The sequence below is a fragment of the Lycium barbarum genome, chromosome 7, assembly GCF_019175385.1.
Source record: "Lycium barbarum isolate Lr01 chromosome 7, ASM1917538v2, whole genome shotgun sequence".
Taxonomy (NCBI): Eukaryota; Viridiplantae; Streptophyta; class Magnoliopsida; order Solanales; family Solanaceae; genus Lycium; species Lycium barbarum.
The window spans coordinates 52,529,131-52,543,473 of NC_083343.1; the positions used below are offsets into that span (position 1 = coordinate 52,529,131).

Here is a 14,343-nt window from a genome sequence, read left to right on the forward strand (position 1 = left end):
ATGCCCGCAGGTACAGATGCACAGTTTGGTGATCTACCCATTTAGGACACCCTCTTCTGCTGTTTGGAGTGCTCTTCTCATTTCAGAGCACACATTTTGGTATATATTCGTTCGCTATGTATATGTGTATTTGTTCAGGGGCACGGCGGGGCCCTGTCCCGCCATATGATTCGGTTTGTCTGTTTAGAGGTCTGTAGACGTATTTGTGGGTGTGTGTGCCTACTTCTGTACGGATGTGTTTGCATGACTCTATTCGTTATGGCAGCCTCGTCGGCATGCATTTTGTATATGTTTGTGGCAGCCTTGTCGGCGTGCATTTGTATATGCGTTTTGGGCCGTTGTGTCATTTGACAGCCTTGTCGGCTTTTGACATATTTGATAGCCTTGCCGGCTTTTTGATATATGTGCATATGTTCGGCGATGTATATTCCGCTGCTTCTTCTGATTCTGATATAATGTTTTGTACACGCAATCGCGCAAGATAATATTCGTTCTCAACTCTGTTTAAAAATGATGATTTAGTTTGTATGTCCGTTTGGGTTCCCAAGTAGGGCACCAGTCGCGGCCCACGGGGCTGGGTCGTGACAAATGGGAGCACCGAATGAATAGAACTAATTCACTTGTTAGTTGGGAATTGAAAGAAAAAAAAAAGAAATCTGAAAAAGATGTAGCGAAACAGTTTCCCTTCTAACTTGTGTGACTTTTAAAAATAGGGTGGTGCTTAAACAAAGAAAAAATGGGTGAATTGGGAGAAATTTAAAGGTTGGTTGGTATTGAATAAGGGATAATGAAGAAATCATGCAAGAATGATAAAAGTATAAGTATTAAAGTGCTTAGGGAGGTTAGTCACTATTATCCAAATAATTCCTACCCGTCCCATAGCCTACATTACAACCCTCAAAGTCCTACTTGATTCTAGGTTCGTCTTACTTAGATTAGTGGAGTGGTTACACTATGGGCAAGCCTATGGTATGTCGTATTTTACATGTGATGTTCTTTGTGAGAGTGAGCGTACATATTAATTTCAGGTCCATTGGTTTGAACTTATGTGATTCTTGATGGGATATGGACTACTTTGTTGTGGTGAGGGCACATAATTAGCAATAAAGTGGTGAAGTGTTGATTTCTTGATCATAAGGTTGCTTATATGCGTTAAAGTGGTGTCGTTGAGTCAACTGGTTTTGAAATTTGAAGTGTTTTCTTTGGGGAAGAAGTACTTGGTGCTGAAAATGAGGCTTTTAAACCTTTGGCATGGCTTTCGCAACTTGGGTCATTGTTTTGGTTTTGAAAATCTTTCTTCAGAGATAGCCATACTAGCCGAATCCCGTTGTAGACCTGTTTGAATGAGTTGAGCTAGAAGTGTAGTCTGGTGTTGGTTTGTGTTTGCTCGAGGGCGAGCAAAGTCTAAGCGGGGGGGTGGTGATATTTGGCACAAATATCATGTTTTGTGTCGTATTACAGCCTACTCTTATGACTTTTATCGCTTAATTCATGACGTAACCGTCGTATTTGAACTTATGTCGTTATATTTCATGGGTATAGGTACGATGACGACAAACGATGGAAACTGTGCTTAAGATGATTGTAATTCGTAGCATATGACGATTAGATGAGGTGACGAGTCGAAGACCACAAAGGATGAACTAAAAGGAGATTAAATCGACTGAAGAAACCTCACTTTTCCTCCGCATCGCGGGAAGCCTCAGAACATCCGGCCATCCAGTTGCATCGCGTGAAGAAAGTGAACCAACAAACTCAGTCATTAGTATCTCGCGATCCCTCCGCATCGCGGGAGGAAAGCGAGAACCCTCAGTACATTGTGCGATCCTTCCGCGATGCGGAAGGAAAGCGGGGATCTGCGGAAGTTGTCCCGATTCGATTAGGATTTGGATTCCTTATTTGTTATTTTTAACCTAGCCTATATATAGACGTTTTAATAGCTGAGAACGGTGTGTGCTGGGATTATTCAAGGAGTTGTATGCCACCGTTCTACTTTTTCTCTCTCTAGGTTATTTTAGTTTTCATCTTTTTCAACCCTAGTTTATTCATGGCTTCTTTTGTCTATGATCGAATCATGAGTAGCTAAACTTCTTAATTCTAGGGTTGTGGCGAAAGACTTGAAAGTTGATTTGATGACAATTATTATCTATTGATTTTCCATATTTTGGGTTGCTTATTTATTCTTGATCTTAATTGTTTGATTATCTGGCCAATAGTTAGACACTATCTGTGGTGCGTGAATTGAACTTGAGAAAGGGAATTCACATACGTAATAAGAATAAATAGAGTTTGTTCGATTTAATTGTTTCGCTAATGAGGATAGAGATATACCTTTTAGCCCTACTTAGTTTAGTACGGAGAAATAAATGCGTTCTTGTTACCTCTGATGACCATAGAGATATAGGCGTTATAGTAACATCTACAAGCTTGTGAGTAGTTCGAGAGAATATCATAAAGCATAATTAACCCATTAACTAGTAACCCAGGAAATAAAATAGGTGGAATTATTTGAAAATCAACTGGATTGTCGAAAGCCATAACCCTAGATCTTTCTCTCATCTGATAATTCTTACAATCTTTGTCAACATAGTCCCAGTCATAAAAACACCCATCACAAATTGTTTACTTTTCAGTTTTAGTTTAGTACAACAAATATCTTGATTTTAACTTTCTTGAATAGTTTCATTCGAATTTGAATTAGTTTAACAGTAGAATCTAAGTCTCTGTGGGATCGATATCTGGACTTAACATTCTATATTACTTGTACGGCCACGTATACTTGTGTGTGCGTTTGGGAGCAACATTAACACTCGCCTTATGCTTTATTTCCTTCAAGGCGAGGCACGATACTCATAAACGTTCATAATATAATCGGGGGTTCACGACCTTACGTCACCCCGACCTAGTGTGGTTGCCCTTAAAGCTTAACGTATGCTCTTAATGCTAATAAATGATATGTCTATAAGAGGAGTAACAATGCTAGTTTGTAATACGATGATGATATGTATAAGATACCAAGAAATGATAAGATGATGCTATGTTATGAGATGTGTAATAGTGATGTGTTATGATTGATTTTGTGATGATAAGATTCCACCGTGCCTATTTGGCCGGGCATGTCACCGCGGATGCGGGCTGCGTATGATTCCACCGCGCCTATATGGCCGGGCATGTCACCGCTAATGCGGGCTGCTATGTTTACACCTAGCCTAGAGGGCCGGGCATGATCACCACTAGTGGGCGGCATAAGAGGATTACCCGGACGCGGGTAATGATGTGTAGTACGATGTGACGATGTACGTGATGAAGTATGTGATAATGTATGTGATGATGAATGTGATGATATATGGGATATGACAAAACATATACTATGATGATGTAAAATATGATATATGTAAATAGTATGTTGCTTATAACACTCAAGAAGGTTATATCTTTTCTTATGATTCATGATGCTTCTATGACATTGTTCATTTCATTCCTGCCTCACATACTCAGTACAATGTTCGTACTGACGTCCATTTTCTTTGGACGCTGTGTTCATGCCCACAGGCAGACAGGGAGGAGATCTTGCTCCGTACTCTTAGAAGCTGTTAGCTGACTGAAAGCACTCCTTTGTTCCGGAGGTGCTCATGATGAATCTTTTGTGTACAGTTGTATGTGTAATCCAATAGAGGCTCGTAGATACTCAATGTGAGTTATGTGGTTTCACGACGTGGATATTGTGTAATTATATTGATATATGTTATTGTATAAAAGCATTATGTTTTGTAATGAAAAGCAGTTTCTTTTGTAAAATGAGCATGACATCGATAAATGATTGTTGAATGAGTCTAAGAAGTAATTGTCACACCCTGATCTTATTAGGGTGTGATGGGCACCCGACCCCACATACGGAGCCGAGCGAACCCGCAGACCCTGATTTCACACCTAATTTTTTTTTTTCTGAAAGTCAATTACAAATAAAATACATGTTGTGCTTTCGAAATCTTCCGCTTACTATTTCCAGAATTTAACAAGTCTGTAATTGTACGAAATTTATTATGCGACACACAAAATAACATATCGGCTGATGAAACCACTTACAGACTGACTATCATTACCCACGACGCTGTCTGCAAAGTCTCTAATACTGATCAGACATCACAACATACAAACCCTGACTCGGCAGTACTCCTGGAGGAAATGGAGCCCGCCAATCCGTTGGGCCATCTTCAGCTCATCTCGTCTAACCATTTGTGGGTACCTGCGCGGCATAAAACGCAGCCCCCGAAGAACAGGGGGTCAGTACGGATATGTACTGAGTATGTAAGGCATGACTACAGAAAACGAAACCATGACTGATATAGACAGAACAACATACAAAAACTTATTCAGAAATATCAAACACTTATCATTTTTCTTTTCCAAACACGAATCATACTTACTCATCTCGTATACCAGACAGATTACAGAACGTACAAATTGCTTGAATGACATCACATAGCAGACGGAATACAGAATGTACGGAAGGTCAGAATACTTACTTTCCCACATAAGTCTTGCATATCAGAATCGGATATCGTATCACATACGCGGCAACCCCGGGGACAAATAACACGCCGGGACAAGTACCATATCATACAGACGATAACCTCGGGGACAAATAACACTCCGAGGAACAGTCACATCATATCATATGCATGGTGGCCTCGGGGACAGATAACACGCCGAGGAACTGATGGACAGTGCCAATGAATGCGCACGATAACATAGGCACGTGGCTGCCACTCCTGCCTTTGGCGCCACAACACATCTAACTTCCAGAAGTTTTTCTCCGATCTCCGTCACACATCACAACATAACCACGGTACCCGGGGGTGGACAGATAACACAGCACCCCGAGCCCGGACACATCATACTTCGTAACATAACCTCGGTAACCGGGGACGGACATATAACACAGTACCCCGGAACCGGACACATCATACTTCGGAATTCATATATGGAACCCGGCCCCCAACAGAGGACCCGGCGAACCATCCGCACGATACATACCGGCCCGGGACTCGGTGAAGGAAATCATAACATATGCACGAGCAGAGTCGTGAAGAATCAAATGCGCATAACTCAAGCTCAATAAGTTAATCAAACGTATTCTCAGACTGTCCACACAGATTACTTATTACCGATTACTTATAGATTATTCAAACATATTCTCAGAATATGAATAACAGATTCCTTATTACAAAATACTTTATGTCAAATTACTCTTAACAGAATATTCCTATCAAGGTACTTATCGCTTTTACTCAATCAGAATACATGTTCCAAATTGCTTGCATCGGATTTCCTCTAACCGACTACTTAGGTCCGAATACATATATCAAAAGGATTATGACAGAATGCCTATCGACATGTGAAGGTCCAGAACAAGTTTCGGGTCAATCGGAGTTAGTATACAAAAGTTACGAGCGTTCGAAGTACAAAACGCTCTCCAATCATTTCAGAAGCTTTTCTTGGAAAACCAAAGCCGTAATCAGGTTAACTACCCTTTTAGACATGATTATGGATCAAACCAAATAGAACCTTTGGAATCATACGTACGTCGGAATACTTAAGTCAGAATAAATATATCAAAAGGGTTATGCCAGGATACTTAATTCAACCTACTTATGTCGGAATATTCAGGTCAGAGTCCATACTTGTATTTGAATTTCTCATATCGGAACACTTATGCCAAATACTTACGTCAGAATATTTGTGTCGGCACGATTAGTCCAGAATGTTTATATCAAAAATACTTAAATCACGATTCACCTATCAGAGTCATTTGACACTTAAGTTAGGGAAAACATACAGATCACAAACAGACTTCGAATTATAGAATGGAATAACCTCAAGATACATATCATATCATATCCTACATGGCTCTAGGGCATGCCATGGAAAGAAAGGTAAGCCTCACATACCTGGGCGACGACCAACTGGTTGTGCTTACGCATCCAACTTGTTTTCTTACACGCAAGAGGGTTCATCCATTTTGTCAATCTACGTCCAAAAGGATTCATCCATTCGTTAGACTCGTTGTCACATACTTGCCTTAACCTTTCAAACACGTTTTCTTATGTTCTGCCGGAATTTCGGCAGCATCTCCTCTGTAAATGTACCAATCCCGAGAATAAGGCTCGACCCCAAATCAACAACAACCATCCGGGAATTTAACCCGGCCAAACCAACAAAGATACTAACACACCAATAAGAGGTTCAAAACACATTTTCACATTAGCGACTCCTACACAATTCAACATCATAATCTTATACTTAATTCGACTACTTACACTCAAACCAACATCATCGTTCATACATTCCATTTCTAATCCGAACCCAATCGAAACAATATTCCAGACCCTTTAAACAATTCACACGATATTACAAACAACTCAACCAGCACCCCGACCTACCCGAATTCATCCCCAAACCCGAGAACAACACTAAACACATTCTTTCCTCCCAAATTCACACATTATGTTACAATACATTCATTTACAACTTCATTTCATAAATTCAAGAAACCGCATCACGACTATATTACAATCATATTAGCTTCCAAATCAGCCCGCATAATTAAAATCTTAACTTGGATTATCAAAACTTCATTTTCCATCATAGAACTCATAACGATGACAACCAAAATACTAACAACAATTTATTCATTCCCAACTACACAAAAGGGGACCATACGGCCAACCCCCAACAATTCCATATTTCATGAATTTCTTCCAATTCCATATACTACAATACGCATGAATCCTTCATAACAACAATTTTAATACGAAGTAAAATTTGCTTATTCTTTCTATTCCAAAACAGCCCATACACACGGCTACACACACCAATACACACATGTTTCACAAATTTCACTCATTTCTACATACTACAATACTTCAACAATATTCATAACACATAAAAGAGGGTTAGTTCTTTACCTTCATTCTTCATCTTCTCCACTTGGTTATGACTCATGAACCATCCATATAAGTATTCTACTTGCTCCAACAACTCCACCTTGTTGACAAGCATCTTCCCCATAGCAAGAAACTAGAAGAAAACAACCCTCCATGATCAAATTTGAGAGGCTGGTTTCGGCCAGCCCCTAGCCGAACTCACCTCTCTCTCTTTCTTTTATTTTTGTTCATCTTTATCTTGTCTTGAATTAGAAAGGGAGTCACATATATATAGTTATAATTTCAAGAATGTGAGGGGCACATGCCCCTCTCTAGAAATTTCCTTTAATTTCTTGAAATTTTCCTAACATAAAAAATGAACCAAAGTCTTGCCATGTACACCTTGGCCCATATAGTTTCCATCACATGGCCAATGTGGCCCTTTTGAACTTTCATAAAATTTTTGTGAAATTCCCGTTCCGTCCCTCGACTTTTCTCAATATGAACATTTTACCCCTAGCCTTCCACATTGTTTCCATTGGTCATTTTGCAAATTTCTCCTCCTGCCCCTAGGCTCTCACATTATTTTCATACTAATAATGGTCATAAATAGTATTCTTAACAACTTGTGCATTAATGAAATATTTGAAATTGGTTTCGCCCTTAACTTTCTGCGACGACTTTAAAATATTCCAACGTCCAAAATACGGGCTATAACAGTAATGGTACGAGCGGTGCTCGGTGGTTAGCCCCGGGTACCCATCGCGGCCCCTAGCTGGGTCGTGACAGTCATCCTGCCCTGAAAGAAAGTTTAGAGACTGTGCAAAATTGATGCAAAAGGACGGGAAGGTTGACGGACCGTCAACATGATCGACGGTCCGTCAATATACATTGACGATTGAGGTTTTGCAGCTTGATTTTTGTCATCAAATCGTCAAAGTGCACCATCGATATTCAACGGTATTTTCAATGTGCAAAGACGGTCCGTCGAGTTGCAATCCGACTTGGGACAGAACTAGTTTATTTATTTCGAGTTTTTGGCTTGTATAAATGCCCGATTAGGTTTTATTTTTCAGACATCTTGAGTTTAAGACTTGTATTGACCACTTTGAGTTTTTAGTACTTTTCAAGGGTTTCAATACTATTATATATTCGTTTATCTTCAATTCTCTTTGTATGTTCAAACAACATTTACACTTACTATGTTTTGCGTTTTTATCAATTCCATGAGTAGCTAAATTCCCTACTAAGGTTGTGGACTCAAGGATGAGTGTTTTGCGCATGGGTTTCTAGTTATGATATATGCATAATGGATTGTTAGTGTTTGTTAGTTCTTCATTATTCATTGTTAGTTGATGGTTGCAAACATTAGCTTACGCCATAAATCTAGATTTATTTGGAAAAATAATTAGGGTTTGGTAAGAACTAATAACAAGAACTCAGGGCTTTAAACCTTGTTTAATAAATTCATTTAGGAATAAGAGGAATTTACTTAGCATATTTAATCGTTCTTCATATAAACTCTTTTGTATTTGGGAAAATCATAAAGAGATATTATTCTTAACTATGGCAAAATATTATGAACTCCATTAGAGATTAAGTGCACTCATACAACGATCCATTATAAGTATATCATATTAGAACTCTAAGCATAACATTCATCAAGCGGGGACACAACCTAGGTTTCTTTTACCATACATTACAATCCAAAGCAATTAGTCATAAACAACCAACTTTCTACAAACTTTATCGGAGTAAGACATTAGACCTAAATAAAGCATTCTATGATTTTAGAAACCTTTTCACACCACATCCCCTGTGGGATTCGACCCCAACCTTGTTGGGTTACTATATTTAACATTGTCCGCTTTACGCTAATAAAAGGTTTAATTTGAGCGTATCAAATTTTGGCGCCGTTGCCGCAATACCGTTTTGAAATTACTAAATAGTGTTTGATTTGACTAATGTCTTTTTCTTATTCCATCACACCTTGTTTGCTATTCCTTGTCAATCAGGTGAACATGAATCAGAATTAGCGAAATCAACGTGCAGCAGCTGGTAATCAGGGTGGTCAATTGAATGATCCCGCGAATGAAACAGATGAAGAGAATGCCTTTGCTGATCTTGTACCAGAGGAGGACTATGCATCTGCTATTGTTCATCCTCGGGTTGGAGCTGCAAGATTGACTCCTCACTCTACTAGTTGTTGAAGCTTGAGGGCTACTTTCGAAACTCTACGGATAATGATCCTCAACGACATTTGCAGAACTTTGTGGATGTATGTGCTCATCACATCCAAAACAATGTGTCACAAAATGCTATTCGGCTAAGGCTTTTCAAATATTCCTTAGCTGGAGAAGCAAGAACGTGGTTTGAGAAGCTGCTCCAGAATTCTATTACTACATGGGCAGAGATGGTTTCAAATCTCAACCGGAGGGCTATGACGGACACCCAGAAGCTGACCCCCTAGATGCCACAAAACATACATAACATACTTGCCCCTGCTCATTCTGGGCCACCTGAGGGCGCTCACAAACTGATTTGCTGACTCATAGATATCATAGACTGGAGAGTCACAGTCCTAAAAAAGATATATATATATATATACATGCATCACTAAACTGAACCGGGGTGCGACCAAACAAGGCTACCCGATAAACTATGTAACCAAACATGTGCTGAGCGGGCCACACTGTCTGACTGAATATAAGTGTCTATGAGGCTCTACTGACATACTGGACATGTTGTGGACGGGACAGGGCCTCCGCCCTACCCATAACATCGGGACACATACTCGGTCTAGACGGCAACTCCGACAAGAAAGGAGTGCTCCACTATCAAGTTGAAGAAGCAGCCTAAGGATGCGATCCGTTTTCTTGGCTATCTAAACCTGCAAGCATGAACGCAGCCCCCCTCCCCCCCTCCCCCGTACAATAGGGGAGTCAGTACAGATAATGTACTGAATATGTAAGGCATAAGAGTAACATACACATAGGAGTCATGAAGATAATCTGAAAGTAATAAACTAAACTGACTGACTGAGTACATCTGTATGTCTGACTGTCTGAACATATCTGTATGAATGCATCTGTATGTTTGACTATCTGAACATATCTATATATCTCTGCTTACTGAAAATGCCTCTGAGGGCGTATGATATGCAATGCATAGGTCATAGTGCCGAGGAACATTCAGCTCGATCCCTATCCCATATAGGCCCCTCTGGGCATAATAGCATAATGGCCCCTCCGGGCATAATAGCATAATGGCCCCTCCGGCCAGCCCCTTCGGGCATCATAATCATCATGACTATGCACCAGCTAATCAGGTGGTAATGCGTATATAACGCCTCGCCCTTTCCCCATACCCCATATACATATAATATACACGTATATAACACCTTATGGTCATGGTTCAATGTGCATATATGTAAATGAATGCAATGCATAAATATGAACTAACATTATCATGATACAAAACTCAAGACCCATGAACAGAAGGGACAATCATAACAAGGGGTATTGGATCATCAAGAACTGAGATACTCCTAGTACTTCTAAGAGTAGAATGATATGGAGACTCGATTACTCGTTGTTCGCTCATGTCATAGGATCATGCCAAAATGAAAGAAAGGGAAAGCGTTAACATACCTTCTTGGTCTTCTTAACTACTTACGTTTATCTTTCCGAGCTCGTAAATCTACATTTGAGAGAATTCATAATATCGTTAGACTTATCGTCGTATGCTATAACGAACTTTAAAATTAAACTACTTCATATCCTACCGAAAATCGGGCAGCATCTCCCCTGTTTATATGCCTAGCCCGAAATCATAATCCAACAACCAACAACAACAACAATAATACCAACATCAACAACAACATCATCAATACCAAAATACTCCATAAAACATCCCACATGATGTTTCTCCAATTTCTCAACCAATAAATTCGTTATACGACCATTTAATATCTTTATCTCCATAAACAAACCTAAATCAATAAAGGAAGATTCATACCTTTCCTCCACTAGAACCACAATATCTTCACTTTCCACCTTGAGTTCAAGCCAAGATTCGCCGCAATACAATTTTATAACTGGAACCATAAGCTGCCTGGATCAGAATTCGGGAATTATACTTGATCCGGGCTAAAATTTGATGTTGGGAAGTTGTGGGAGGTTTTCAGAATGTTTGAGGTGTTTTCTTGGTGTTTTGGATGAAGAAAGGGGGGGGGGGGGGGGGGTAAGCCCCCCCGTATATAGAGTTCCAGAATCTGCCCAAACCGACATAAAAATTTGTCAGCGCGTTCGAGGTGCCTTCTGGCGCGTTCGCGCTGGCTTAATTTTCTGCGTGCACATTCGTTCAGTAAAAAGGTCATAACTTTCGATCCCGATATCGTGTGAGGGCCCACGACCTACGGTTGGAAAGATAATTCAATTATCTACAACTTTCATTCTAGGTGTGATTCAAAATTCCAAATATATAATGGCGTTATGGCCTCTCCAAGTCAGATCATCCGAAAACGTATCCTTCAATCATCCTTTTGGAGGGCTTATGCCCATATTTGGCTTAAGGGTCCTTCTTAAGACTTGCTCAAATTCCCATTTAGTACTCATATAACGTTTCTTATGTCCTTTATAAAATCCCGGCATGTGAGCCCCACCTTAACTTACGGTTACGAGGGCTATTCATCAAGTAACGCATTAACTGATTTACACCATACGGTCTCCAATGCCATATATATGTTATTCTTATACTCGTATAATATAATCTTCATCTCTAATCCTTGTATAACTTTACTCTCCCTTGAGCTCGTACTCAGCCATCTACAGTCTTGGTAACGCGAAATTTTTCGTGGTGTAACAGATGGTAGCAGTCTTTCTCAAGAAGTGGTATCCTCCTAGCAAGAAGGCTGAGATCCGTGACAAAATCTATGAATTCAAGCAGTGACCGGGGGAACAATTATACGAATCTTGGGAGATATTTAAAGAATATCTGCAGAAATTTCTAAATCATGATTTTTTGGAGAACATATTAATGGAGAAGTTCTACCGAGGACTGGATCCTATAACACAGTCAATTGCGAACAATGCAGCTGATGCTTGTTTTATGGATAAAACTTACACTCGAGTTACCAACATACTTACCAGATTGACTACACACAATCAAGCTTGGCACTCGAACAATGCTAATGTTATACCCTACGGGAATGCTATGATCCAGAATATGGTAAAGGAGAATCAGAATACTAAGCAGACACTAGCTCAGCTTGCAACAAATATCTCTTTACTGACCAAGAAGTTTGATGAGAACCAGATTAAGAAGGTAAATGTTTGCGAAGATGCTTCAAGTATGCCGAAGAGGATGTACGAAGTCCAAGAGGGTCCATATCAAGAGGGACCTCCTATGCAGGTTGAAGATACTAACTATGTGAACAGCTCTCAAAGGGGTTATCAAAGGCAGAATTACCAAGTGGGTTACCAGAATCAAAATGAATGGAGACCTCAGCAAGGCCAAGGTTCTTACAACAACAGCCAGGGGAACTAAAATAATAATTATGGTGGCGAAAACCAAGGGAATTACAACAACAACAATAATTTCAGAAATAAGAGTTTCAATCCATATATTCCACAAAAAGGGCAGTCAAACGACCAAAGTAGTTTGAGGGTTGAAGCAATGCTTGAAAAGGTTCTGGGAAATCAAACCAAGTCTAAAAAGATGTTATCCGGGCTAACAGAGATAGTGGGGTCTCATACAGCAGCTATTCAAAAGCTCGAGTTGCAGATGCGAGATATTTCTAGAGAGCAGCACCCTCCTAAAAAAAGAAGACTTCATAGTGACACTATTCTGAATCCAAAGAATAGAGGAGGCAGTGTTGACTGTGTGTTTGCTATTAGTACTAGGAGTGGTAAAAAACTCCAAAGTGCTGAAAAGAAGGGTATTGATCTCGGGCCAATTAATGAAGAGAAAAAGGTGTAGTCCGATGCACCAATTATCGTTGATGAGATTCCTAATGAAGAGAAAGTTGCTGATATTCCAGAAAGTTCAAAAGTGGCTGATGACAAGAGTAAGCAGACTGTAAAAAGGGCTCTCCGCCCTTTGACTCAGATTTTAAAATCTAAACCTTCCTTTACTTAATGTTTGGTGAAGAAGAAGGAAGATGCTAAGTTCGAGAAATTTTATGATCAGCTGAAGCGGTTATCTCTGAACTTTCCATTCTTGGATGCTGTTAAGACGATGCCCGGTTTTGCTAAGTATTTGAAGGACTTGTTGACCAAGAAGAAGACGGTGCAACATGAAATCATGAGTTTGACTCACATTGTGAGTTCGATTATTTCCACAACTACCGTTCAGACTAAGAGAGATCCTGGGTTGTTTAACATTCCTTGTTCTGTTGGGTACCATGACTTTACTCGCGCTCTGATTGATAATGGGGCGAGTATAAATTTGATGCCACTTGCTATCTACTAGCAATCAGGTTTGGGGAAGCTAAGGCCAACTACTATGAGATTACAGATGGCTGATAGATCTATTAAGAGGTCGGTTGGCGTGGTTGATGATGTTATTGTGCGGGTTGGTTATTCTTGACTGTGTTGTTCATCGGAACATTCCTATTATTCTGGGAGACCTTTCCTTGCTACGGGAAGAGCTCTTATGGATTCGAAAAAGAATGAAATAAAATTCCGAGTCAATGATGAGAAAGTTACTTTTCAGGCAAATAAGGGGATGAAGTTACCTAGTGCTTATGAGAGCATTTCAGTGATTGATTCTTTTGATGTTATTGGTGAAGTTGTGGAATTCAAGATGGGAGAGAAGTGTTTGGGAGAAGCTCTTGCTACGATTCTTGTAAATTTTGATGCTGAAGATATGTAGGGTTATGTGGAGAGGTTAATTCGTTTGCTGGGTTAGGCTCATATTCTTACAACCCAAAGAAGCTTACTCTTGATCTGGAAAATAGAACAACTCCTCTAGCAAATCCTTCTATCGTTGAGCCACCGAAGCTTGAGCTTAAGCAGGTCCCATCACATTTGAAGTATGAGTTCTTTGGTCCAAATAATATGTTATCAATGATTGTTTCAGCATTACTGACTGAGGAGTAGATCTAGAGGCTGGTAGAGATATTGCGTGAGTATAGGCGTGCTATTGGTTGGACTATAACAGACATTCGGGGGATTCCTTCTGGGATCTTTGAGCATAAAATCTAGTTAGAGGAGGATGGCAAGCCGAGTGTGGAACATTAACGGAGACTGAATGAAAATATGCAAAAAGTCGCCAAGAAAGAAATCATCAAGTGGTTAGATGCTGGAGTGGTTTACCCTATTGCTGACAGCAATTGGGTGAGCCCAGTTTAATGTGTTCCAAAAAAGGGCGGTATCACAGTGGTGCCCAATGCAAAGAATGAGCTGATTCCGACGAG

General features: G+C 39.9%; 1 protein-coding gene across 1 annotated transcript; it reads left to right on the plus strand.

Moving 5' to 3' along the window:
- The first annotated feature begins 11,963 nt into the window (after positions 1–11,963).
- On the plus strand, positions 11,964–14,026 carry LOC132601489 (uncharacterized). Its single transcript, XM_060314571.1, has 5 exons — positions 11,964–12,444; positions 12,565–12,864; positions 12,946–13,004; positions 13,116–13,365; positions 13,800–14,026. Exons 1-5 carry the CDS (start codon positions 11,964–11,966, stop codon positions 14,024–14,026), a joined length of 1,317 nt encoding a protein of 438 aa, XP_060170554.1.
- Positions 14,027–14,343: the final 317 nt, after the last annotated feature.

What these genes read in the sequence shown, in the direction of transcription:
- LOC132601489 (XM_060314571.1), top strand. Translation starts at nt 11,964, where the DNA reads ATGGAGAAGTTCTACCGAGGACTGGATCCTATAACACAGTCAATTGCG. An exon ending in ATGACAAGAGTAAGCAGACT is followed by an intron (nt 13,005 to 13,115) that starts GTAAAAAGGGCT and finishes TTTTATGATCAG; the next exon opens with CTGAAGCGGTTATCTCTGAA. An exon ending in TCTGATTGATAATGGGGCGA is followed by an intron (nt 13,366 to 13,799) that starts GTATAAATTTGA and finishes GAAGATATGTAG; the next exon opens with GGTTATGTGGAGAGGTTAAT.